Genomic DNA, 24,327 nt, shown 5'->3' with positions numbered 1-24,327 from the left:
ACAATTTAAGTATTTATTGTTCAATCAAACACATGTTTGATTATTATATAGAATAGAAAAATATTCTTTAAATCCATCCAGGATTGTTACTATGAATGATTGAACGTTTTCCTATTAGGATTTTCAAATGTTTACTTTCCTTAGAGTGGGTACCATTATACTTCTCTCAGTAAAAAAATAAAATTTCTAACATAGATATATAACTTTTAGTCAGATTTATTAAGATATACTTTATGTACAGTAAAATTCACATTTTTTAAGGTATACTGGTCTATGCTAGCTAACTTTCTATGATTACTACAAATATGAAGCTGTCTTCTACTTTCTAAATCTCGCTGAAGGCTTATGTTCTGAGCCAAACCGTGGAAATCTCTTAACTGAAGAGAAACTATTTGAAAATCTTTAGTACGAAGGGAACTGTGAAGAGCATGCTTGATATGATGAGGGAAATAAAATCTTCAATCATGCTTTTTATTTTTATTTTTTTTGCGGTACGCGGGCCTCTCACTGTTGTGCCTCTCCCATTGCGGAGCACAGGCTCCGGACGCACAGGCTCAGCGGCCATGGCTCACGGGCCCAGCCGCTCCGCGGCACGTGGGATCTTCCCGGACCCGGGCACGAACCCGTGTCCCCTGCATCAGCAGGCAGACTCTCACCCACTGCACCACCAGGGAAGCCCAATCATGCTTTTTAAAACTTACTTTCCTAATGTCTTTTTTTAACTTTCCTAATCACTCTTAAAATGTTATGCTTTTCCAGAAAACTATAGCAGGAAAAAAATCTACAAGAGGGGCAATTCTTTTAATAACTTTATAGACTGATTCACATGGTATGAAAACTGAGAGGAAATATAAAATGACACATACTAATTACACTTGCCATAAAATCATACATGCATGGCAAAATATATGATTATTACCTTAGCACTGACAGTATAGTTTATACTACACATACAGTCAAACTTCCAAAGGGTTGGCTCTTAATAACAAAATGCTTTTTGATGGAAAATGTAGAGAAATGCAAGAATTGTGAATACTTCATGTAGACCTAATATCTTTTACTCGAATAGACATGTTCCATTCAATCTAGGGCCAATATGTCTAAAAGTTGTTTATAATAAAAATTCAATAATGAGACCAGAATCCAGAGTTCTCCCTCTATTGGGTACTCTGAGTTATAAGCAGCTACAAATGTTCAAGTTCATATGGAAACATGACAGTGGCTTTTCTTGAGTGATAGTTTTAATATGGCACCATTTTCTTGTTCTCTCTATACAGGAGTTTTGAAAAAGTAGAAAATGATATAACCTTTCTTTGGTGTGATTCTGTAATTCTGCCTCTGGTTAAATTTGTCTGTGGTCCCTGAAAAGAGCACATCTTTACTCTCCAAGCCCCTCCCTGGACCTCTCCTTCCCAGGTCTGCTCTCACTATCTCAGGCTCCAGACTCTTACCTCCTCTAAATTAATATTTAAACTATCAGGTTGGAATGTAACCAGATAAATTAAATCCCCCCAACGTGCTAATGACTAATAATAGCTCAATAGGGGATCTCTCTGAGGTGTTTGCATTAAAAACCTTCATTCAAGTTAAGTTCTGTGTATAGGATTCCAAGCACAAAGGCAGGTAGGACTTTTTGGTGGACTTAGGACTCTATTTAAAGCTTCTTAAATCAAATTCAGTCCGTCTACTGCCTTTCTCTCCTTGGCATATTAAAACGAAGATTTCTGTAGGAACTGTACGTATACTAGCTTAAAAAATGTTTCAAAAGATATTCGTCAAAATTTCCTTTCCCTAAAGTGTTTTGATGAATGAAATGATATTTACTCTTACAATGTCGTTTACTGAAGGTGGCAGAATATTTTGTCATTCACTTAAAATTAATGAATATAATATAAAAGATTAATATATCAGAGGAAATTAGGGCAAAAAAAACCCATCAGAACAGCTTGACTCCTCTTTGCTGGAATTCCTCACCCCAGTCAATGACATAAATCCTTAATTTTGCTCACTTTTGGAACCACATCTAATATATTTGACCAGAGGGAGTAGCCTTCGGGTGTGACTGGGAGGAAATTGATCAGGAAAAAAGAAAAGAGAGATGGAAAAGTAGAATGCTCTCAAGAAGGGGTGGGATTTGGGGTGGAGGCCAGAAAAAAAAAAAGGGACCGTTCCTTCATTCATTGAACAAACATTTATTTCTGCCTCCCACATGCCAGGGCCTCTTCTATTGGCGTCTTCTCCGGAAGGGTGATCCTCGTCGACAAATTCCAGATTCCGATTATCTCAGGAACTTGAGCTGCCCTCACTTCCGACCTCCTCTCTCACGAACTGCCTTGAGGCAGGAGAGTCAGGATGGGATGGGGAGGGAAAGAGAGGCGAGGCCCGCCTCGCAGAGCACATCTGCTGTGTTCAGCCGGGAACGTCTGTCAAGCAGTGGGAGGGAGAAGCGCATGGAGCCACCAGCCCACTCTCGGGAGAAACTCGCCAGAAAAACACCCGCCCTGCCCCCGCCCCACTCCTCCCCGCGGGCTTCTGGTGGTTTCTTTAGGGAGGTGGTGTGGAAAGGCAACTTTTGGGAACTTGAAGGAGAGGGGTGTGTGGCGAACAGAGAAACGAGACCTCATCAGGTTCCGGCTTAGTCTCCCCTGCCGGGATCAGGGGCAGTGGGCGGGCCAGGCCGGGTCGAGACGGGTGTGGGGCCGAGGCCGCGTCCCGAGCGGCGGTAGCAGCGGAGCCGGGCGGGGAGGGCGAGGGCCCCCAGGCGCAGTTCTCTGTCCGGCCTCGCGGGGGCGCCGGCGCGGCCGATCAGGTGACCGAGCGCTCGTCCCGGGCTGCGGGAAGCGGCCTCGTTCTCAGCCGCTGGAGACGCCGCCGCCGCCGCCACACCTAGTGGAGGAGCCCGGGAAGGCGGCGCGGTGGGGGCTGGGGCGGAGAGCGCCGGGGGTGGGGACGGAAGGGCGGCGGGCGGAAGGCAGGAGGTTGCCGGGGCGCGGGCTGCTGAGGGGAAAGGGACCCCGAGGCGTCCGCCGCGGCTCGCTCTGTCACCGGCGCGGGTTAAAGGCGCGAGGGCCATGGGCGCGCTCCCCTGAGGCGGAGGTCGCGGGCGGGAGGGGAGGAGGCCCGACAGAGGTAGCTGCGGAGGCCGCGGTCCGGTGACTGGGCGCGAGGCGGCCGGCGGCGGCGGCGGCACCACCACCACCACCACCACCATGTCGCGCTCCGTGCTGCAGCCCAGTCAGCAGAAGCTGGCGGAGAAGCTCACCATCCTCAACGACCGGGGCGTCGGCATGCTCACCCGCCTCTACAACATCAAGAAGGTGCGCACGGGCCGGCGAGGCCGCGGCGGGGGCGGCGGGTGGGCTGAGGAGGGTTGGAGAGCGGGGGAGGCCCGGGCGGTGGGGGCGGCGGGCGGCTCCCGGGACAGAAATCACCGCCTCGCGGCTGCAGGCCCGGCCAGGGTCGCCGGGATGCGCCGCGGCCTATTGCGGAGTCCCGGCGCCTCTCCTGCTGGCTCGCGGGCCGGCCAGGGGCGGAGAGGAGCCATTTCCCCGCTCCCAGCGGCCAGATCCGGCCGGCCCGGCGCGGGGTGAGGGGCGCCGCCGCCGCTCTCGCCCCCTCCTCGGCGCCCCGGCTCCCGGAACGGGCTCTACGGGAAAGAGAGGAGGGTGGGTGGGCGAGAGTCTAAGAGGGGGATAAGAAAACTTGGGTGTTCAATAACTGAGGTCGGATGGTAGGAACCTGGCGGAGATGGAAGCAGTTGTTTTCTGTTTTGGGTTTGTTAAGTGTGGGAATGTGGGAAGGGAATGGCTAATCAGGATGAATCCCGCATCCCCTCCACTTTTGCCATTTTATTTTAGATTGCCAAATAAAAGCCATTAGAGAGCGTGTTGACGATTTGGAATTATTTCATTTTGAAGGTGGAGAGGAGGGGGAAGTGAGGGTGGAACCAGTTTTCTCCTGAAATACTTCTGGGTTGTGAGTCACTAGAACAGGAATAACAACCTTCTCTCCCTTCCCTCTTTACTCCTCCTCATCTTAGTTTTTCCAACTATGTCTGATAATACCAAAACATCATTTCTTAAAGTTCGGCGTCTATACAAAATAAAAACTGTGAATATGTTGCTATTACTGCTGATTTTGTAGCGTATTCTGATAATTTGAGTAGATCTAGCTAATAGGCCCATTGAAAGTCTTTACGTGGCTTCAGCAGATTAAGGAATGACGGGCTGAGTTGGAGTTAAGAAAAATAGATGTAAAGATAGAACAAATATTAATTTATCTTAGGAAAGAAAGACCAAAATCCTCTTTCTTTTAAGACAAAGTTAAAGTTTTAAATAATTTGATAAAGAGAAAGTTAAGATTTTTTGTGGCAATCTAGATCCTGACAGTTTCCAATGTGTATTTGATGTTATATCTTCGTAATTATTTTTGTTGGCTTTTTATTGCATCCTGAAGGTTTCTTTTTGGTTTAATCATAGCAGTAGAGTTGTAGCCCTTGTGAATTAGGACTCCTGAAGAAAGAATATTTTAAAAAAATTCATACATGGGGTTGTGTAAAACTGACTTATTTGAACAATTTGATGTAGACACTGAATTCTAAAGGAGGAAAAACTGTCCTGGCTTAATAGTGGTAAATTTTGTGTAAAGATAGCTATGTTCCAGTCGCTTACCTGGACGTGAGGGTTGGTTGACTTTAAACGCAGTGCAATCGGGATAGTGTAGCCTGTTCACTTTGTTACATTTTATGTGGCAGGAGCTCAGGGTCATTATAAAGAAGCCCTCTGCATTTACCAATGAGCCTTGGTTGTAAATTTATGTAAATTAGGAATAATTTAATTTTAGATAGTATTACTTATAGGTTGTATTGACCAGAACTTTTTTGTGAAATTATGCTCCTTAACAAACTTGGAAATTGGTTCCTATATGCCCTTTGTGCAAAAAACGAGCAAGTCAAACATTACTAAAAGTTTCTAGACATGTGGTATTGTGGTTAAAGGAAATGGTTATGATGGTTTCCAGAAGAGGAAGTGAGAGTAACATCAAAAGTGATTTGGGTATTTGGGCAAAATACCTTTTTTTAAAGCATTCATTGAACATTTTTATGGCATAAATACAATCAAACTTTACATATTTCATCTTCATAAATGAAATAAGGTTGGACTAAATTCTAAGCATTTGAATGCTTATAATTCCAGTTCACTGCCTTTTCTCAAAAGCATATTTTTTTTTCACTTCCTGTTTTGAGAAACTCCAGGCTCTTGTATTATTAAACTAGTAAAATTTAAAATGAGTTGAATGTGATCATTATATCCAAGTGGCTAATATTTTGAATTATTGAAATGTTATATTTCAGCACTTAACGCATTTATAATTTCTTGAGAAATATTTTTCTACCTTGCTTGATTGTGAGTTCTCTCTGGGTGGGGACAGTGTTACTTATTTTTGAATTACTGGTACTTAGGGTCCTACCTGGTCCATGAGGCCTTCAGTTAGGACTTGTTGAAAAGGATGAATACATTATGTATAGTATATTTTATATATATGCAACATATATATGAATATGTGTATAATCTTGCTCTAGTTTTAATAGTAATAGCTTTTGCTCTGCTCTCCTTGTGTGATTTTGCATACACATACATCAGATGGATTTTGAATCTTTTGCCCTGTATAGAGTTGTCTGTAAAGGCTGGCATAGCTTCCTGGCTGGCTAGGATTGAAACATTTGTTCAAAAATCTTGCCAAAAAAGTGAGTGAGATCTGTTTACCATGTGTTTATAAGGTTCCTGCTGTTTACATTTTTATGACAGTATAAACCACATAATCTTTTCAATCTCTATCTCTTATACCTCAAAAAAAACTTCTACCGCGTAATACGTGCCTGCCAGTCAATTATCACATTTTTATTAATGCATGTGTGCATTAGATTGTCTATCAGATCTGATTGCTCTGTTTCAATTGAAAGTCTGCAATGGCAATATTTTAGTGAGCATACACAGTGAAAAATACTTCAGTGACCTAAGTAAAATAACTTTTTAAGTTACTGTAATCAAGAGTAATAGGCTTTAATGCTTATTAGGGGAATGTAACATGGTTTCTGGAAAATGTTTTGCTTTTTTAAATAAAATTTCATCAATTGAAGATTTTTTGAGATCCTTATATGTACAGGTTATGAAAATTTTAAGGAATTTGTAGTCCAATCAGGGATGGAAGAACACGTAAAGGAGGATTTTAGGAAAAAAAGGTGAAGGTGGTAGATAGTTTCACATTTAAATTTATTTGCATAATTCCTTAATTTTTTTAAAATTAAAAATATGTCTTCCCTTTTCTGGACCTAATAATGCTACTCACTTATATAGTGATTTTTAACATTTTCAGGCTACTTTTATATCTGCTACTATGGCATGGCAGGCAGTGTGGTGGTGGAAATAAAGTGTACTGGGCCAGAAGTTAGGAGACCTGCCTTCCAATGTTTCAGTCTGTCTCTGAGAGATTTGTAATACTGGGTAGGTGTCTTGACTTCCCTGAGCTTCATTTTTCCTCATCTGTAAAATGGGGGGAAATTAACTGTGAAAGGAACACTAAAGTCTGTTCCAGCTCTGATTATGTTATCTTTCAAGTAGACATTAAGGCCTATTTTAAACAGGAACTGAGCTCAGTTTAGTTTTCCTTAATATAGGGATGGTAATGTGTGTGCTCTGCCTACTTTACAGAATTGTTTTTGTGAAGATAAAAGATAATAACAATGTGAAAACAGTTTAAAACTTCTCTGAATCTAAGATAGTATTTGTTTAGGAGTTTCAGTAACTTTTTGGGGCAACATTTGTTTCTCTGAAATAATTTACTACTGCTTAGCAAACACATATGCCGAAATTCCAACAGAAGACATTTTAGCTAACCTTAAAAATGTTTTTTTCTTGTTTACTCTTTCTTGTTTTTTCTATTTTTTCCTACACCATCACCAACATGAACTTGATAACAACGGATAACAAAAGGTATCAGTTAATACTTTCATATTTTTCATCTTGTTAAATTATTGCTTCAATTTTAAAGGATAGAAAAGGAGAAAAGACCTACCCAACTATTGCAAACTTCTTTTTAATGGTGTATTTTTGCAGGTTTCAATGTACTTTTACTTCTTTATTTGAGGAGTACTTTTTTCCCACAGTCTTCTCCCCGTGATTTTGGATGAATTTATTTCATGAGGAAAGAAATTAATAGAATAGCAGTGTAAAATTGCAAGTCTTTAGCTGGTATCTGCTTATCTAATGGAGGAAAAAAAATGTATGTGAAGGATGCAGTCGAGGTAAATTGAGGGGAATCAGATTTAGTCTTCCCTTTCAGTGTTACGTTTCTCTTCATTTAGGGCCTTATTTTCTGTGTTGGTTGATCAGGAGCAGAAACATGTTCCAAAGATTGGGATTCTGGCAAGTTGTAGACTAATAAACATTGTTAGTATGCATAAGATTTTTTTCCCCAGGGAGATTTCATTATCAAGATCCTTAAACGTGTTAAGAAGAAAACAGTCTCTTCATAAATCTGTATTTAAATAATATATATATTTACATAAACAAATCCTACTACATCTGTAACTTTCAAGGAAGCTGCTTGTAAAAAATGAAGATTTGATAATTCTGTTTCTTGTTATGCTGGATGGTAGGCTGAGGAGATTAAGGTCACTGAAAAATTGCGTAGGAAAAAAAATTATTTTTTTAAGTGGCAGGGGTAGATTATCCATCTTGTGTTTCCTTTGTGGAATTGTTAGATAACTTAAATATTAATTTTTTTAATGATTATAAAAGGAATACAGGTTTATTGTCAAAAACTCAAACATGACTTCAAAAATTCTCTGCCTGCTCATCTCCCACTTTTAAAAATAAGCTGTATATAGTTAAACAATTTTCTGTACAAATGCTGACATATGTGCATGCATATTTTGTATTATGATTCAATTAGGTTCTTTCCAAAAATAAAATTGAGGAAGCAGCATGGTACAGTTTATATATCAATGAAATTAGGGTTCTTAATCTATTGCTAGTATACTTATATTTTAAGAAAATTACAGGGATGGACATGTTTATCTAGCTACATCCAATGTGTTAAAAATGAGTGGAGCCAGATGAGAAAGTATGTCAGTGTTGAAAATTCTTGTCCTTAACTGGCTAGGATGATTAAAAATTTAATTTGTATTCTTTGATAATTTACTAGCAGTGTTACTGTTAAGTAAAATTCTAACAATAATTTCAGATCACGTTCAGTAGATGTACATTTTATGTGTTAGAACTAAATAGTTTTATCTCTTTATTGTTCAACAAAAATAAGGTGTAATAAAAGTAATGCTAGCTGCTATTTATTGAGACTCTATTATATGCTAAATTAAAAAAATTTTTTTCTTCATAGATCTGTGATGTAGGTACCTATTCTATAGATAAAGCAATTGAATTTGGAGAATTAAATTTGCCCAATTCTTACTTTAAAAAATAAGAATTGGATTGGCACCTTTCTTTCTTAACCCCTAAGTCTGAGCTCTTAATTTATTTTTGCCATTAGATTTATAGTCATTAGTGAAATTTTCGTGGTAGACATAATTAGATTTTGAACACACAGTAACTTTAAAGAAATATGCAGTTATATTACAGAAATAATTTTCCTCTTAGACTACTTTTGTATGAACTTTGTACGGATTTGTTATGAAAAGATCATTGAGATCATAATTATCAGTATACCAGTGATTATTAAAGACTTCTGTTTAGCTTCGTAATGTATTAAAATGAGAAATAGTTTAGAATTAGGAAATTTAAAATTCAGTTTATTAGCATTTTTGAGGACATGTATTTTGTATTTACATTTCATATTATATGCATTTTTCCTTTGTGATTATTTCTAATATTTAGTTCATGACATATTAAAATATACAAACTGAAAGGACTGACCATACAAGTAATACTAAGAAAACTAACAGGAAATTTTGCTTTAAACTGGGGGTAGAATATATATAAAGCAGGAAGGAAGCTGTAAGCTCAGAGAAACAGTGAAATAGCATTTATCTTCCTTAATTTTAAGGACGCATACAATCATTTCCTCATTGAAGATATTCTATCTTTAATTTTGAGATTTTAAATATACTTTTTCATTTTACATTTTGATTTCTGAAGTCAAATGGTAACAGTTTTTTCATTGAAAACCCCTGCATGAATTATAAGAAATGCAATTAAGAAAGTGTAACCAGTAAGTGTGTTTCTTTCTGTCTTGGAGTTTACCAAAATAGCAGTATTCTTTTCTATTCCCAAGGCATGTTTTTCTGTTGACTGTTTTTAATATTGTCTTTATTAGTAAATGTAGTAAAATCTTAACTTTGATCCTATTAAAAATTTGCAGTACTGTAATTATTAGATTTTGATTTACTTAATCTGACAGTGATGAGAGAATCTCCTACTTAATCATTTCGTCACATACTATTGTACTGACATGTTTTACTTAAATAAGTTAATAAGCTCTTGAATTGTTAGTTTGTCTATGTTGTTCAATTCCACTTGCAGTGACATAAACATCTTCTTGAGAATTGAATGGTAATTAGTAACTTTTATTTGAATCTTTAACATTTTTAATAATGAATTTTGAAATATATAATGGGTTAAAGGTTTCAAAGGAATCTCTTGTTTTAAGTAAAAGAGCCTGTACTGGAAAAACTTTCTTACTGCACAGTTGATTATTTTAGATATTTGACAGTAATAAACCTGTGTCTTTAAAACTATTTTATAAGTCACATGAACTATTCTTTTAGTCAGTACCAAAAACTGGGAGTTTCCTTTTCATTCATTCATTTACTCTTCATTTATTGAATGTCTTCCTGGACACTAGGGAAACAGATAAATTAAGATACAGTTTCCAATGCCAAGAAATTCATATTGTAGTGGGTGAGAGAGATGTATAGATAACTAACTAAAAAGCAGTGTTTAAGTGTGATTGTGGGTGTCTTGAAAAGTGAGTTAAAGATTCCTGTCTGGGAGAGATGGGAACAAGAGTTAGTGACTTTTGTGCTTGGTTTTGAAGTATCAATAGAAACTTTAGCTGGGCAGTGACAAGGAGTAGCCAGCCAGTCATTATTCAAGATTTCAGACATTTTTTCAGTGGAGTATATAAAGATACAAAATATAAAGTTATAAAATCCCCTAGTAATATCTAATGTCCTTCTTGCTGGCATGTAGCCTCTAAACTTCTCTGTTATTTTCCCATACTTGTAGCATATTCTGTGGGTTGAGAGGGCTAGATTCTAGGTAAAGCTCTGATCCTTTTTTTTTTTTTTAACTTTGGACAAGTTGTTTAGTCTTTCTGAATTAGGGTTTCTTTATTTAGAAATTGAGGGGACCAGTGGTTCTTAGTCAGGGATACACAATATAATCATTTTAGAAGGTTTTTAAAAATACATATATCTGGGTCATGACCCAAACCTACTGAATAAGAAAAAGCCCCTGAAGTGGTTTTGATGTTAAGAACCACTAAAATAAGTAAAGTGTAACTTCTTAATACTTCTGATTTCTTTTTCTGATAATCGTTCGCTATAATGATTTAATTTTGTTTTTTGGGGATAACTAAATTTCTGTAATGCTAAGCTGCACATAGACCCTATACTAGCAAAACCATCTATAGGGTACTTATTTGCTCTCAGCTTCTCTTATGCTTCAAGTTATATTTTTTGGTTTTCTAAGCCGTATTAGTTTTATTGATTCTAATTCTTGCAATCTTAGATATTCCAGTTTTCCCACATTTGTGGAATACTCTTTAATTAGCCTTATAAGGTTGAGAATTAAATGAATTAATTCACATAAAGTGCTAGTGTAGTGCCTGGCACAAGAGTAAGAAGTGAATAAATGTTAGCTATTAGTTCTACTTCTGGGGCTTGAAACATAGTGGACATTTACTAAGTGTTCATTTTTTTTCTATTAACGCAGCTCAAGACCACCTTTAGGAAACATTTCTTAATTATTCCTTTTTACTGTCTGATATTATAGTTTGATATCTACTTACTGCTAATACAAAATAACTATTTGTACTTCAGAAGTATGTTTCTCAGCAGTCCTTTAAAGAGCAACTTCTTTAGAGTAGTAGAAATGTGGCCAGATATAACACTTTTAAAAAACTATAACAGAATGCCTTTGTTTATAAACTGAAATGTTTCTGTATATGAGAAGCTGAAAAATGTTTGAGAACAAGGACATAGACATCTTCTTGAGAATTGAATGGTAATTAGTAACTTTTATTTGAGTCATTAAAATGTTTAACAGTGAATTTTGAAATATATAATGCATTGAAATATTTCTTAAGTTTATGGTTTTCCCAGAACCTGTGCTTAGGAAACAGTAATCATAATTTATATACCTTTAAATCTGCTACTGTTGACTCTAATTAAGAGGTAATGTATAAAATTACATTAATTCTAAAGCATTTCTAATAATTTCAGTATACTTTCCTATCAAGCTTCTTAATCCAAACTGTAGAAGTGGGTTACTTCTTTTTCCTTCCTTTTTTTTTTCACCTACCCCAGCTCAAGGGGGAAATTGAAAGCAGATTGGTTGGGCAAAATATAGGTGATACAAACGAGGGGAAAAAATGGAAAATTAATCAGTAATAATAGAATTTGAAGCTTGTTTTGGTCTTGATAGATTTTCCAATACTTACTGGAAAATTTCACACCGTATTTCATTATTTTTAAAATTAGAAAATAAAAGAATTATACGCAAGTTCCTTTTATGGTCCATGATCTTATTGGGTCCATTTTTCCTCTAGGCATTAATTTCAGTTTGCTGAAGACAAGGGAGAATCTTTGTCCCTTTATGCCTTCAATTTTGCAAAGCCTGCTTTAAAACAGGTTTATTATTTCTTGTTTATTGAGTAAAAGTTAAATTCCTCTTTCTAGCATAAATTGGTTACATTTTGTATTTTTCTCCTCTTTCCTGATATGATTCAGATGAGGTTAATTTCTTTCCTATGCTCTCAAAAATAGCAGTCTCACTCTGATCCCTGGGATTTTGTTCATGGTCTTTTCAATTAAGTTATTATATTAAAAGAAATCGTTTTGTTCTGTAGTATTTTGGCAAAGGAATGTGTTTTATTGCTGAGTTAGACTAGAAATTAAAAAATAAAACTTATTGAAATCATAGGAATTTTCCTTTAATAGTGATTACTCCAATAAAAGTTTTGAGCAGCTGAGGTATTGAAAGAAGGGAACTTTTTTTTTTTTTTTTTTTTTTGCTGTACGCGGGCCTTTCACTGCTGTTGCCTCTCCCGTTGCGGAGTACAGGCTCCGGACGCGCAGGCTCGGCGGCCATGGCCCACGGGCCTAGCTGCTCCGCGGCATGTGGGATCTTCCCGGAGCGGGGCACGAACCCGTGTCCCCTGCATCGGCAGGCGGACTCTCAACCACTGCGCCACCAGGGAAGCCCTGGAACTATTTTTGTATACATTTTTGGGAGCATATATTTTTATTTTTTAAATTTATGTATTTTTAATTAATTTTTTGGAGTATAGTTGATTTACAATATTGTGTTAGTTTCTGCTGTAGAGCAAAGTGAATCAGTTTTACATACACATATATCCACTCTTTTTTAGATTCTTTTCCCGTATAGGTTATTACAGAGTATTGAGTAAAGTTCCCTGTGCTATACAGTAGGTTCTTTTTAGTTATTTATTTTTTATATAGTAGTGTGTATATGTCAATCCCAGTCTCCCAATTTATCCCTCCCTCCTTTCCCCCTTGGTAACCATAACTTTGTTTTCTACATCTGTGACTTTCTGTTTTGTAAATAGGTTCATTTGTACCATTTTTTTAGATTCCACATATAAGCAATATATCTTTGATATCATATGATATGATATCATATCTTTGTCTTACTTCACTCAGTATGACAGTCTCTGGGTCCATCCATGTCACTGCAAATGGCATTATTTTGTTCATTTTATGACTGAGTAATATTCCATCGTATATATGTACCACTTCTTTATCCATTCCTCTGTTGATGGACACTTAGGTTGCTTCTATGTTCTGGCTATGGTGAGTAGTGCTGCAGTGAACATTGCAGTGCATGTATCTTTTTGAATTATGGTTTTCTCCAGATATATGTGCAGGAGTGGGATTGCTAGATCGTATGGTAGCTCTGTTTTTAGTTTTTCAAGGAACCTCCATAGTGTATGTACCAATTGACATTCCCACCAACAGTGTAGGAGGGTTCCCTTTTCTCCACACCCTCTCTAGCATTTATTGTTTGTAGATTTTTTGATGATGGCCATTCTGACTGGTGTGAGGTGATACCTCATTGTAGTTTTGATTTGCATTTCTCTAATAATTAGTGATGTACAGCATCTTTTCCTGTGCTTTTTGGCCATCTGTATGTCTTCTTTGGAGAAATGTCTGTTTCGATCTTCTGCCCATTTTTTGATTGGGTTTTGTGTTTTTGATATTGAGCTGGGAGCATATGTTTTTATTTTTATTTATTTTTTTAAAAAATTATTTATATATCTATTTATATCTTTGGCCGTGTTGGGTCTTTGTTACTGCACGTGGGCTTTCTCTTGTTGCGACAAGCAGAGATTACTCTTCATTGCTCTGCGCAGGCTTCTCATTGCAGTGACTTCTCTTGTTGCGGAGCATGGGCTCTAGGCACGCAGGCTTCAGTAGTTGCAGCACGCAGGCTCAGCAGTCGCAGCATGTGGGCTTCAGTAGTTGCAGCGTGCAGGCTCAGTAGTTGTGGTGCACGGGCTTAGTTGCTCCGCAGCATGTGGGATCTTCCTGGACCAGGACTCAAACCTGTGTCCCCTGCATTGGCAGGCAGATCCTTAACCACTGTGCCACGAGGGAAGTCCATGGGAGCATGTTTTTATTTATTTATTTATATTATTATTATTATTTAAATTTATTTTATTTTTTGGCCGTGTTGGGTCTTCGTTGCTGTGCATGGGCTTTCTCTAGTTGCGGCGAGCAGGGACTGCTCTTCGTTGCGGTGCGTGGGCTTCTTGTTGTGGTGGCTTCCCTGGTTGCGGAGCACGGGCTCTAGGTGCATGGCTTCAGTAGTTGTGGCGCGTGGGCTCAGTAGTTGTGGTGCACGGGCTTAGTTGCTCTGCGGCATGTGGGATCTTCCTGGACCAGGGCTTGAACCTGTGTCCCCTGCATTGGCAGGTGGATTCTTAACCACTGTGCCACCAGGGAAGTTGGAGCATATGTTTTTAAATAAGTGTTTTTAGTGTTTTGGAATCTTTGGGTACTCAGAGTAACTGTAAAACCCTGAGCAAGTCACTGAATTTCAGATGCTCCTTTCCTCTCTGTTGAGTGATGGTTTAGATAATTTCTAAACCAAGGTGTTTTGCACGCAACAGCTACCCAGTAAATGTTCCTTTTACTCTCTACTCTTGTGTCTTTATTGTTTTCCTTTTTAATGATTGTTGCTTAATCTCTTATGAATAGAGAGAGGACTATCTCTATCTATATATTTTTTTAACATTGTGGTAAGGCAGTTTTTGAAAAACTACGTAACATTAACCATATGAAGTTAAGCTGTGGTACGTAATCTATATTGAGACAATCTGAGGAAAGGCCTTGGGAAGGAATTTTGGTGGTAGATTGGCAGAAAGATTTGTTTTAAAGTCATATTTAAAATTACATAAAGTCTGATCTTGAGGTTTCTAATCAAAGATGTTTATTTTGTGCCCCTAATAGAATATTATGTGGTTCTTTGAAACATCTTTGTTCTTTATTTTGGGTAATAACGTTATATTTGTGTTTTGTGAAAAAACGAATTAGGAAATACTGAATTGACAATACTGATATTGAATTGGTTACATGGAAAATCTTATTTTGATAATTGGGAACTCACTATAGATATCCAGGTGTTTTGAAAAGTTTTACTTAAAAAAATAGAATTGTTTAAAAGTTATAAGTACTTGTGGGCCAGGCACCTGAAATAAGTACTTTATGTGCATTTTGTCTTTAAAAAATCTGAACAGTCTACCCTATGAAGTAGGTAATAATAGTATCCTCAGTTTATGGGTTAGAGTACTGAGGCTTAGGTTAAGCAACTTGCCTAAGGTCATATGGGTTGTGATCCACTTAGAGACAAGAGTTGTTAATTATTATGTTTAACAGTATTTCCTTTAACACTTATGTAATTTTATCTGCCACATTAGTCTTAACTTTGTTGAATTTAAAGATAATTAGAATATTCATGGGAAATAAAGTTCCAATTCTGAAAACTGGAAATTTAAGTATATAAATATTTAAATTTGCTTTAGATCTTCTGGGATTTTAAATTATAGTATTTTATGCATTATGAAATCATGCTGAGTCAAGATAAAGTAAAACATAAGGTTTTAGTGTGGTGCTTTTTAAAAAAATTCTGTAGTTCAGATATAGTTTCCTTTTTGTCTGGTGAAATAGCCCTTTTAGCCAGTTATGCAAAAAACTTTTTATTGTAGGGCTATTAAGATTCAGGGGTTTAGACACAGTTTTGCCCTCTACTCATCTTTTCTTTTTTTGGGGGTGGGGGGCAGGGGCGGCGGTTTGCAGGTTAGAAGTACTCAAGAGTTTTATTTAATTGAATTGGTAATTTATTAAACCTTTTGATTCAATCTTTTTGGTAGCGTTTCTGGAATGTATTAGTCTAAAATGAGTTGATAACTAAATATACTAGTCTATATCATTTTCTTAAATCTATTTCAAAGGGCGTTACTTTTAAGAATGAAAGATTAATTTTGTGTAATATTGTTATTGCAGTAAGATAGGGTTTTAGGTGTATCAAGTACAGGCTGTGTTCTTAAAATATAAGTTGTTATCTTATGATTCCTTTGTCCTCAATGTCATCAAAATGAAATTTTTGAGTTAGAGTGGGAAAGAAGATTAATCTTTATAAAACAAGACATCTGGTTAGTTGGAATTTTGCTGTACTCTTTCAGTATAGTAGGACATTCTTCTTAACTAAATTATTCAGTATGGCTCTTTGCCGAGATGTACTTACCTAGATGACCTTGGGCAAGTTACTTAACCTAAGCCTCAGTATTCTAACCCATAAACTGAGGATACTGTTATTACCTAGGTACTTTTAGTAGGGTTTTATTTTTTTCTTGCACTTTTTTTGGCCGGAGTATTTGCAAGTGTCTGTATGGGTGTTAAGTAAATAAATCAAGTAGGTTGATTTCAGAAAAAAATAAAATGTGCCTAGTACTTCCGTATAGTGTCTATTAATCTTATATTTTTTATTGGCCTTTTTTGAGTGCTTGTGGTATACCAGATACCTTTAAGAATTCTGCTCATGTACACACATACAGACACTCATGTAATGGGCTTAAAACCTTTTTGGGTACATTGTAATTATTATCACGTAATTAACAGATGAAGAACCTGAGGCACAGAAAATCACTTGGTTATATTACAGTTAGGAGCCAGGATTTGAACATGGACAGCCTATATCCATGTTTTTAACTACTAGGCTAATCTTTTTCTATAAGTAAAACAAATTTAGTATGTTTAGACTTGAAGTAAATAAAGAAATAAATGATTGGGGGAAGGAGTTGTAGTCATTATTACTAGTTCTGTATACTCTGATAAAGACTATTCTGTGGTTACTATTCATATGAGACTTTTACTTAGGTAATTATAATTATAGCTATTATTAACAACAGTTAACATTTTTAGAGCACTATGTGCCAGTCCTTTTGCTAAATACTGTACATAGCTTATCTGTCTTTTAATCCTCATAATTAACTCTATGAGGTAAGTACTGATGTCCCCATTTACACGTGAAGAAACTGAGATTAGGAGATGTTATGTAATATAGTCAAGGTTCGATGGATAGTAAGTGATGAAAATTGAAATTCAGCCAGTCTTATTCCAGAGTCTGTATTCTTAATCTTTATGGCATACTGCCTCCCAGTGTAGTTTGTTTAGTTATGGCTCACTGAGTAGTGTGGAAAAAGATAAATTAATTCCAAGGAAAGACTATATAACCATTTATTTTTCCATGAAATTCCATTCTTTATGTTTTCAGTGTAATAAGGAAGAGCCATTCATATATAGATATATGTTTAATTACTTGATTAAATTCTTACATAATTTGTGATCATTGGAAATGGGTGTGATAGTCTATCATATTTTCATTTGTTGATTGCACTAATATTGTTAGGATGGATAACTGAATTTTTAAGTAATTAGAGTATGAAAGATAATACATATCATTTAAAAAGAATTTGGAATCACTTTGGGATTCTTCACTGCCTCAGGCATGTTTATGAAACTTGCTTTTCATTTTATCATTGATATAAGGAAATGCTAATATGTAACTATTTCTATTGGGACAAATTCTTAGTTATGTGGTTCCTAGTTATTCTTTATAGTATAATATTTTGGGGGGAAGTAGATTAATTGGAAGATTAATTTATGAGAAATAATATTTTAAGCAAATGATAGTCTGAGGAAAAGTCAGATATATTTTAATATTTATGATGTTGAAATGGAATTTACAAAATAGCCTCTTATTGGTGTGGTTAAGGATTACAAAGTTCTAAATTTCTTATCTAATTATGTTTGAGAATTAAGATAATTCTTATTGCATTCCTATTTCCATTTGGAAAATATAGGAATGTTTGCATTGATTTTTATACTTTGGCTTGGAAAGGAGTTAGTTGATATTTGAAAAATAGTTTTAATTTGAGCTGAAGTGCAAAAGTCATCCAATAACGATTTATTTTCATTCTTGGCTACCGTTTCTTTTTAAGGTATGTAAAATTTCACTGATGGTTTTGTTCCTGTTTTTATAGTTGCATGTAGTCTTTATTTTTCCTTCTAGTATTATTTTAAGTTGATTTAGAAAGAGCACCAAGAAAGTGACATGGTTGTACACCTACACAGTAGTATTTAAATATATATAAATAATATAAACTCTATAAATCTATTGTATACTAAAACTTGCTACTTAAAATACCTTTAAAATTATAGCACCATATAGTTCTCATCTTGTTTTGTTATTCATAGTCTGCAGTGCATAAGTTCTCTACTGAAACGTGTGTCATAGTTTGACAATCATTGTTTACAAGTAATTTTCTCTCTTTTTATTACAATGCTTCCCCAGCAAGGACAAGTTTGGAAGGTTTGCAAAGCTTTTCACCTTCCCTCTGCCCGCTTGCCCGCTTTCAGATCAGTTTCATGTTTCATAACTCCTCTTTCTGCAATCCACAACATAGCCATAGTGAATGATGAAAAAACATTAAATTGCAAAACTGTATTTCTTCACACATAATAGTTAACTTTTCAAAGGACACATCCTCTTTAAAATGCAATAAAAAGAAGTTAAGTAAGAATGTTATAATTTTAGTAATTCCCTAAGAAATAGCATCTCACTAGAAAGCAGTTAATTAAATGTCACAGAATGAAACTGAACAGTATTGAAGATTATTCTGTATTGCTCATAGTTCAGATAAAAAGTTCTTTCTAATAATAATACCTTACATTTGTACAATGATTTACAGTTTACTAGAGAGAATGCTGTACTGCTGATGTGGTCAAAATGTAAACATTTCCATTTGTTCTGTGTTTAAGAGATATAGAATAGGTATAGATTTCATTGTTTGAAGTGCTGCTGGTATGATGGAAACCAATGTTGTAACTCAGATGTTCAGAGGAACAGGCAACACAGCTTTAGTGCTGTAAAGACAATTTTAGCAGCTTCCAGTTCTTTTGAACTAGGGCTCTTGTATTAAAATGTTTAAAGTGAATGAGGAAAACATTTTGGAAGAGACATTTAAACATAAGCTTTTATTATATAACACGTAGAAAGAAACATTTCCAGTACTCTACTGAATATTTAATTTTGTAATATTTTAATAGCTTCAAATGAATACAATCCTACCTCAAACCAAGAATTTCTTTTTCTTTTTCTTTTTTTTTAGGTTTGAGCTTTTTCCTTCACTGCTGTTCTGCGCTAACTGCTTTGAAACTTTCCATGCATTTTTTTCAGTAGAAGAACATCTCTGTACTGTCTCCCATTGCATATTTCAGCTGTGACAATCCCTGCACTTTGCCTATTCATTTTGTCACCTGCTCACCAAAAACAAATATCTCCTTAATTTCTGATTACAGATTTGCTATTATTCCTTGGTTTTAGAAGAAGGATGCATTTCACTTTTATTACTGTTGTTTTATAGGCTTGTGGAGACCCCAAGGCAAAACCATCCTACCTTATTGACAAAAACCTGGAATCTGCTGTGAAATTCATAGTCAGAAAATTCCCTGCTGTAGAAACCCGCAACAACAATGTAAGTCATTTAAATTTTTATATTACTTGATTTTAGCCATCTGTATTGGAAGTAGTGGTCAGTATAATGCTTGAAGTAGCTGTTATTTATCTACTTTATATTTAGACATACAAATTGCATACATTGATTAAGGGCTTTTAGAGATAATATTCTTATCTCTAAACTGGAAAAAAAATGAGCTACATTGCCATTTTATTATAGAAAACATATGATCTTAATTTCTTATATACACTTATTACCTTTCAAATTGCAACAAAGAGTAAGGTAATAGATACATGTGTATTTCAAATATTTGCATGACTAGTTGGGGAGTGTTTTCTTATAGTCATAGACTTAACTGTCTTGAAGTTAGAAAATGTCTTCATAGGGCTTGTATTGTTTTTAGTAATTAGCTGTGTTTAGCTTTAAAATGTATTTGTTTCTCTAGTTTTTTTATAATTGAGAAAAACATTTTTGAAAAATAATATAACAAGCTGATGGTGTTAGGATCTTTATTATCCCATATTACTTTTCTCTGATGGGAAAATTTTTCATAGTACTCTATTGAAATATTTAGTCTTCCCAATATGTTCACATATCTTTTGGTAATTACTTATAATAACTGCTATGAATAACTAATTTTAGGAAATTGGAGTTATTTTTCACCTTGCTTTGGCCTTTTCATTTAAATTTTGTTGACTTGGAGTCTTTCTGCATGTCTTCTCTTTTTCCTTTATTTTTTTCTTTGATAGTCTTATGTTATAATTCTTGCTATCTCTTTTTCTTAATGTACAAACTTAGTCTAGAAATTTCCTCTTACATGTGATTTCCCTACTTCTAAGAAGCTCTGCTTAAGAAATATTTTGTCATCTTTTGGTTTCCTCAAATCATGTATGTTCATTGAAGATTTGTATTAGCCTGTTGATTCATCTTTCACTTAAAAATATTTTAATATAGAGGAAAAATACCAGTCACAATTAACAAAATACATCTGATAAAGTGCTTTTTAAAGAATTAATTTTAAAAAGTTTTTATGTTTTTTGTGAGTATGGGTTAATAGAAGTCTTTCTTTGTTTCACAGAAGATTGTGTTTTATCATTGGTATATTAAGGTATCACAATTAGTTCCTGATTACAAGTGAGTGATTCAAAGCACATATCCTTAAGAACACTGTTATTTGTGTGGAGAACTCTTTTTTAGTTATTGACATTAATTAGCTAACTCATCTGAGAGATTATGTACTCACTCTAAATTAAAGAGATTTTATAATAAAATCTGTCTTATGTTTAATTTCATATACACTTCTCTTTTTCATGGCTCAAAATCTCTGTGATATGAGCTCTTCAGAGAATCTTTTCAATTTAATTTATATACATATATATGTAAATTTCTGTGTGAGAATGAGCATTTTCTTAAAAAATTAGCAAGATCTGATTAAATATATATTCAGTGTTTCATAACAGTAAAATTTTTTGTTAAAGAATAAATAGAGAATCTTTGTTCTTGATTTGCTGGGCAAGCTGTTTACAATAATGCTGTTGGGGGTTTTTTTTTTGCTTGTTTGTTTTTTAATACTTTTACTTACCTTTTTAACTTTTGCAGTACAAAATTGATTTTTTAAATAACAGCTTTATTGCAATATGATTTACATAGCATGCAGTTCACCCATTTAAAGTATACAATTCAGTGGGTTTTAGTATCTCCACACAGTTGTGCATCCAATGCCACAATCAATTTTAGAACATTTTCATCATCCCCCTAAGAAAGTCCAGACCCAGTAGCAGTCACTCCTGCCAACATCCACCCTCCCCTGCCCCCAACCCTAGGCAAACATGAATCTGCTTTCTGTATGCCTGCCTATCCTAGAGATTTTATATAAAGTCAAATAACATGTCTTTTTTGACTGGCTTCTTTCACTTAGTGTAATGTTTTCAGTCTATTCAAGTTGTAGTATGTATCAGTACTTCATTTCTTTTTATTGCCAAAAAATATTACATTGTGTGGGTATATCACATTTTATTTATCCATTCATCAGTTGATGGATGCTTGAGTTGTTTCTGCTTGACTATTATGAATAATGCTGCTACGAATATTTGTGTAAAAGTTATGTGGACATATGTTTTTTATTTCTCTTGGATATATACCTAGGAGTGGAATTGCTGGGTCATGTGATAATTCTATGTTTAACCTATAAAATCAATTATACAACGTTGTTGAATGTTATGACTACTTGTAGAATGTACTCTGGTTGTTTTGTTTGCAAAGTCTGAGTTCTGTCATATGGTCTTTACAACTATTCTATGTAATGCTATTCTTTTTTTTTTTTTAACCTCCTGAAGCACTGCGTAGTTTTTGAGTATTTGTGAAGTTTTGTGATCTTATTTTGATTTGGGCCTGCTAAAATCCTTTGAGAAGTTCCTAGCCAGTTTAGGTTAGGAAATGAGAAGTGAGGAGTTTAGTTTTATTGTTATATTTAATTCTAGAGAAATAGTTAATAGAAGCTTAAGGACAGGGAATGACAGTAGCATCTCGTATTGATAGGAGCTTGCAGATTTCTGGCTACTAAAGCACACTGAAGAAATAATATTGATATCACAGTTGGTTTTTTCTTTCTTATTCCTTACTCTTTTCTTATTCTTTGGGCCATTGTATAAATATGTGCTTCAGAACATGCTTACTTTATCTCAGGGATCAAGAAGATTACTGGTTAGCACTTTTTTGTTTTGATTTATGTTATACAAGCACCACTTGTCCCCAATTTCAGAAAAGGCAGTCACGAAAATTAAGATTTTTTCAGTGAAAAATTCAGTAAAATTTTTGCTTTCAAGTTTCTAAAATAGATCCTTACAAAAAAGCCAGTCTTGGGCTTCCCTGGTGGTGCAGTGGTTGAGAGTCCGCCTGCCGATGCAGGGGACATGGGTTCGTGCCCCAGTCTGGGAAGATCCTACATGCCGCAGAGTGGCTGGGCCCGTGAGCCATGTTCGCTGAGCCTGTGCTCCGCAGCGGGAGAGGCCACAACAGTGAGAGGCCCGCGTGCCGCAAAAAAAAAAAAAAAAAATGTTGATTTTTGATTGTTTCTTTAGTAACTGCGCCTGCTTCCAGCTCCTATACTTTGAAATCCAGTAGAAGCTGGGAGCACATAGATATCTAGTATACAATGAAGGAAGGCAGTGCCGACTAATAGCAGAATTGGTTCCTAACATGGCTTCAATAAGTGATGATGTTGCACTCTGTCGAGTCACTTTTACTGTCTTGCTTAGGCCCCTTTGTAACCAGTTATAAACTTACAAACTTTCCCCCCCAATTCTGGACTTAGGGAGAGTCTGTACCAAGGAATGTGATTCTGCTTTTTTCCTGGGTCATGGTGTTGAACTAAATGCCCTATACGCTTCAAAGCAGGTTGATTAAGTAAAATTCATATGAATAAAAGCCATCCAGTTTTATAATTATAACAGACACTTAATTGAGTGTCTAATATGTGCCAGGCTATATATTTTAATAGACTTTATAGACTTTCTTATTTAGTTTAGATTAAGGAAAGCGGTTCTGAGTTGAGAGATTATCTAATTTGCCTATAACATGATATCTTCCATTATTTTGAAAGTGTAACTGTCAAATGGATTTATGATTTGTTTCTCATAGGTTTCTTATGAGCATATAGAGGGAAATCTGTTATTTCCCTGGATGGAGAAAATAGTAGAAACTCCTTATTTTATCAGCAGGTAAAAATTGTTTTGCCCAAGAAATCCTAAAAGCTAATATTCAGGTGTATGTTAAAACTTTTCTTAAGAAATTTTTTTTTCTAAAAGTTAAAAAACTTAATTTCCCTTCCCCTTTCTTCCTACGCAGTAAAAGTATCTGGCACAAAAGTGTCATTATGGGATTTTCCTCTTTATTGTCCATTTTAGTACAAAATTTTGGACTTGATTCCCAAATTAAGGGGGAAATGATATAAATTACTGTCCTGTATATGTTAAATTAGATCTTAATGCCCTAAGAATGAAGACATTGTGAGTAGAGTGGCACAATAATAATATAGGGATTCTGGACTTAGATACAGGCCATTATTGAAATAATTTGAAATTAAGCTTTCAGACTTAGAGGAATATTTTGTGTTATAGATATTGTTTATTTCCTCTTTCAAGGAGCACAGTATTACAAATACTATGCAATTATATTTTTTATTTAAGTAGCTTACAACTGTCACTCAAGGCAAGACAAAATAAAGCAACTCTAAAGGTGTCGTCATTGCAGTAAGGTTTGTTCAGAGATACAGCATTAGAGTCTGTTTTTAGACACCATTTTATCCCTAGTGCTTGGCAGATAAGAGGCACTAAATAATGATGAGTGAATGAACCTAACTGATATGATTTAATTTAGCTAACTTTCATTTATTCAAACATTGTCTTAGAACTATGTCAGGATTCAAACTTACCAACACTTTTTAAAAAAACTTCATTATGTTATTAGCTATAAAAATAACTGTACTTTTTATTTTTAGTGGAGTCCCAGCTTCCTGAAAACGTAAATGTGTTCTGGGGGTGGGGTGGTGGTATTGGGGATGGGGATGGGGAGGCTCTTGACACATGCACTGTGGTTTAGTCAGGAGTCAGAAAGAAAGGGTAAGAAAACTTACTCATTCCTAGTCTCTAAATGGGCATTACTTGTCTTATCATGGCTTCCATTATGATGGTAGTATACTGGTTAAGAGGATGGACAACAAACCAGAATTTGAATTTTGGTCTTTCCACTTGGCTGAATAATATTGGACAGATCATTCAACATCTTAAGGTCTCTTTGTGCTTATCTCTAAAGTGGTGATAGGAACTTTCCTGGTGGACAGTGGTTAAGAATCCGCCTGCCAATGCAGGGAACACGGGTTCGAGTCCTGGTACAAGAAGATCCCATATGCTGCAGAGCAACTAAGCCCATGCGCCAGAATGACTGACCTTGCGCTCTAGAGCCTGTGAGCCACAACTGCTGAGCCCGCATGCCATAACTACTGAAGCCCGTGCACCTAGAGCCTGTGCTCTGCAACAAGAGAAGCCACCGCAA

At 35.8% G+C, this 24,327-nt stretch overlaps 1 protein-coding gene across 1 annotated transcript in view; it reads left to right on the top strand.

The window, feature by feature from the left end:
• Nucleotides 1–2,966: 2,966 nt before the first annotated feature.
• The window catches only part of NCKAP1 (NCK associated protein 1), a 96,801-nt gene continuing 75,440 nt past the window's right edge, over nucleotides 2,967–24,327 (top strand). The window contains exons 1-2 of the mRNA XM_082841330.1: nucleotides 2,967–3,317; nucleotides 19,183–19,293. Coding sequence (XP_082697456.1) covers nucleotides 3,210–3,317; nucleotides 19,183–19,293 — 219 coding nt within the window. The 5' untranslated portion in view covers nucleotides 2,967–3,209. The remainder of the gene's footprint in view (nucleotides 3,318–19,182; nucleotides 19,294–24,327) is intronic.

The sequence above is a fragment of the Leucopleurus acutus genome (genome assembly GCF_964270905.1).
Source record: "Leucopleurus acutus genome assembly, chromosome: 6".
Lineage (NCBI taxonomy): Eukaryota > Metazoa > Chordata > Mammalia > Artiodactyla > Delphinidae > Leucopleurus > Leucopleurus acutus.
The sequence above is the reverse complement of the archived record's forward strand: the minus strand, read 5'-3'. Positions and strand labels throughout refer to the sequence as shown.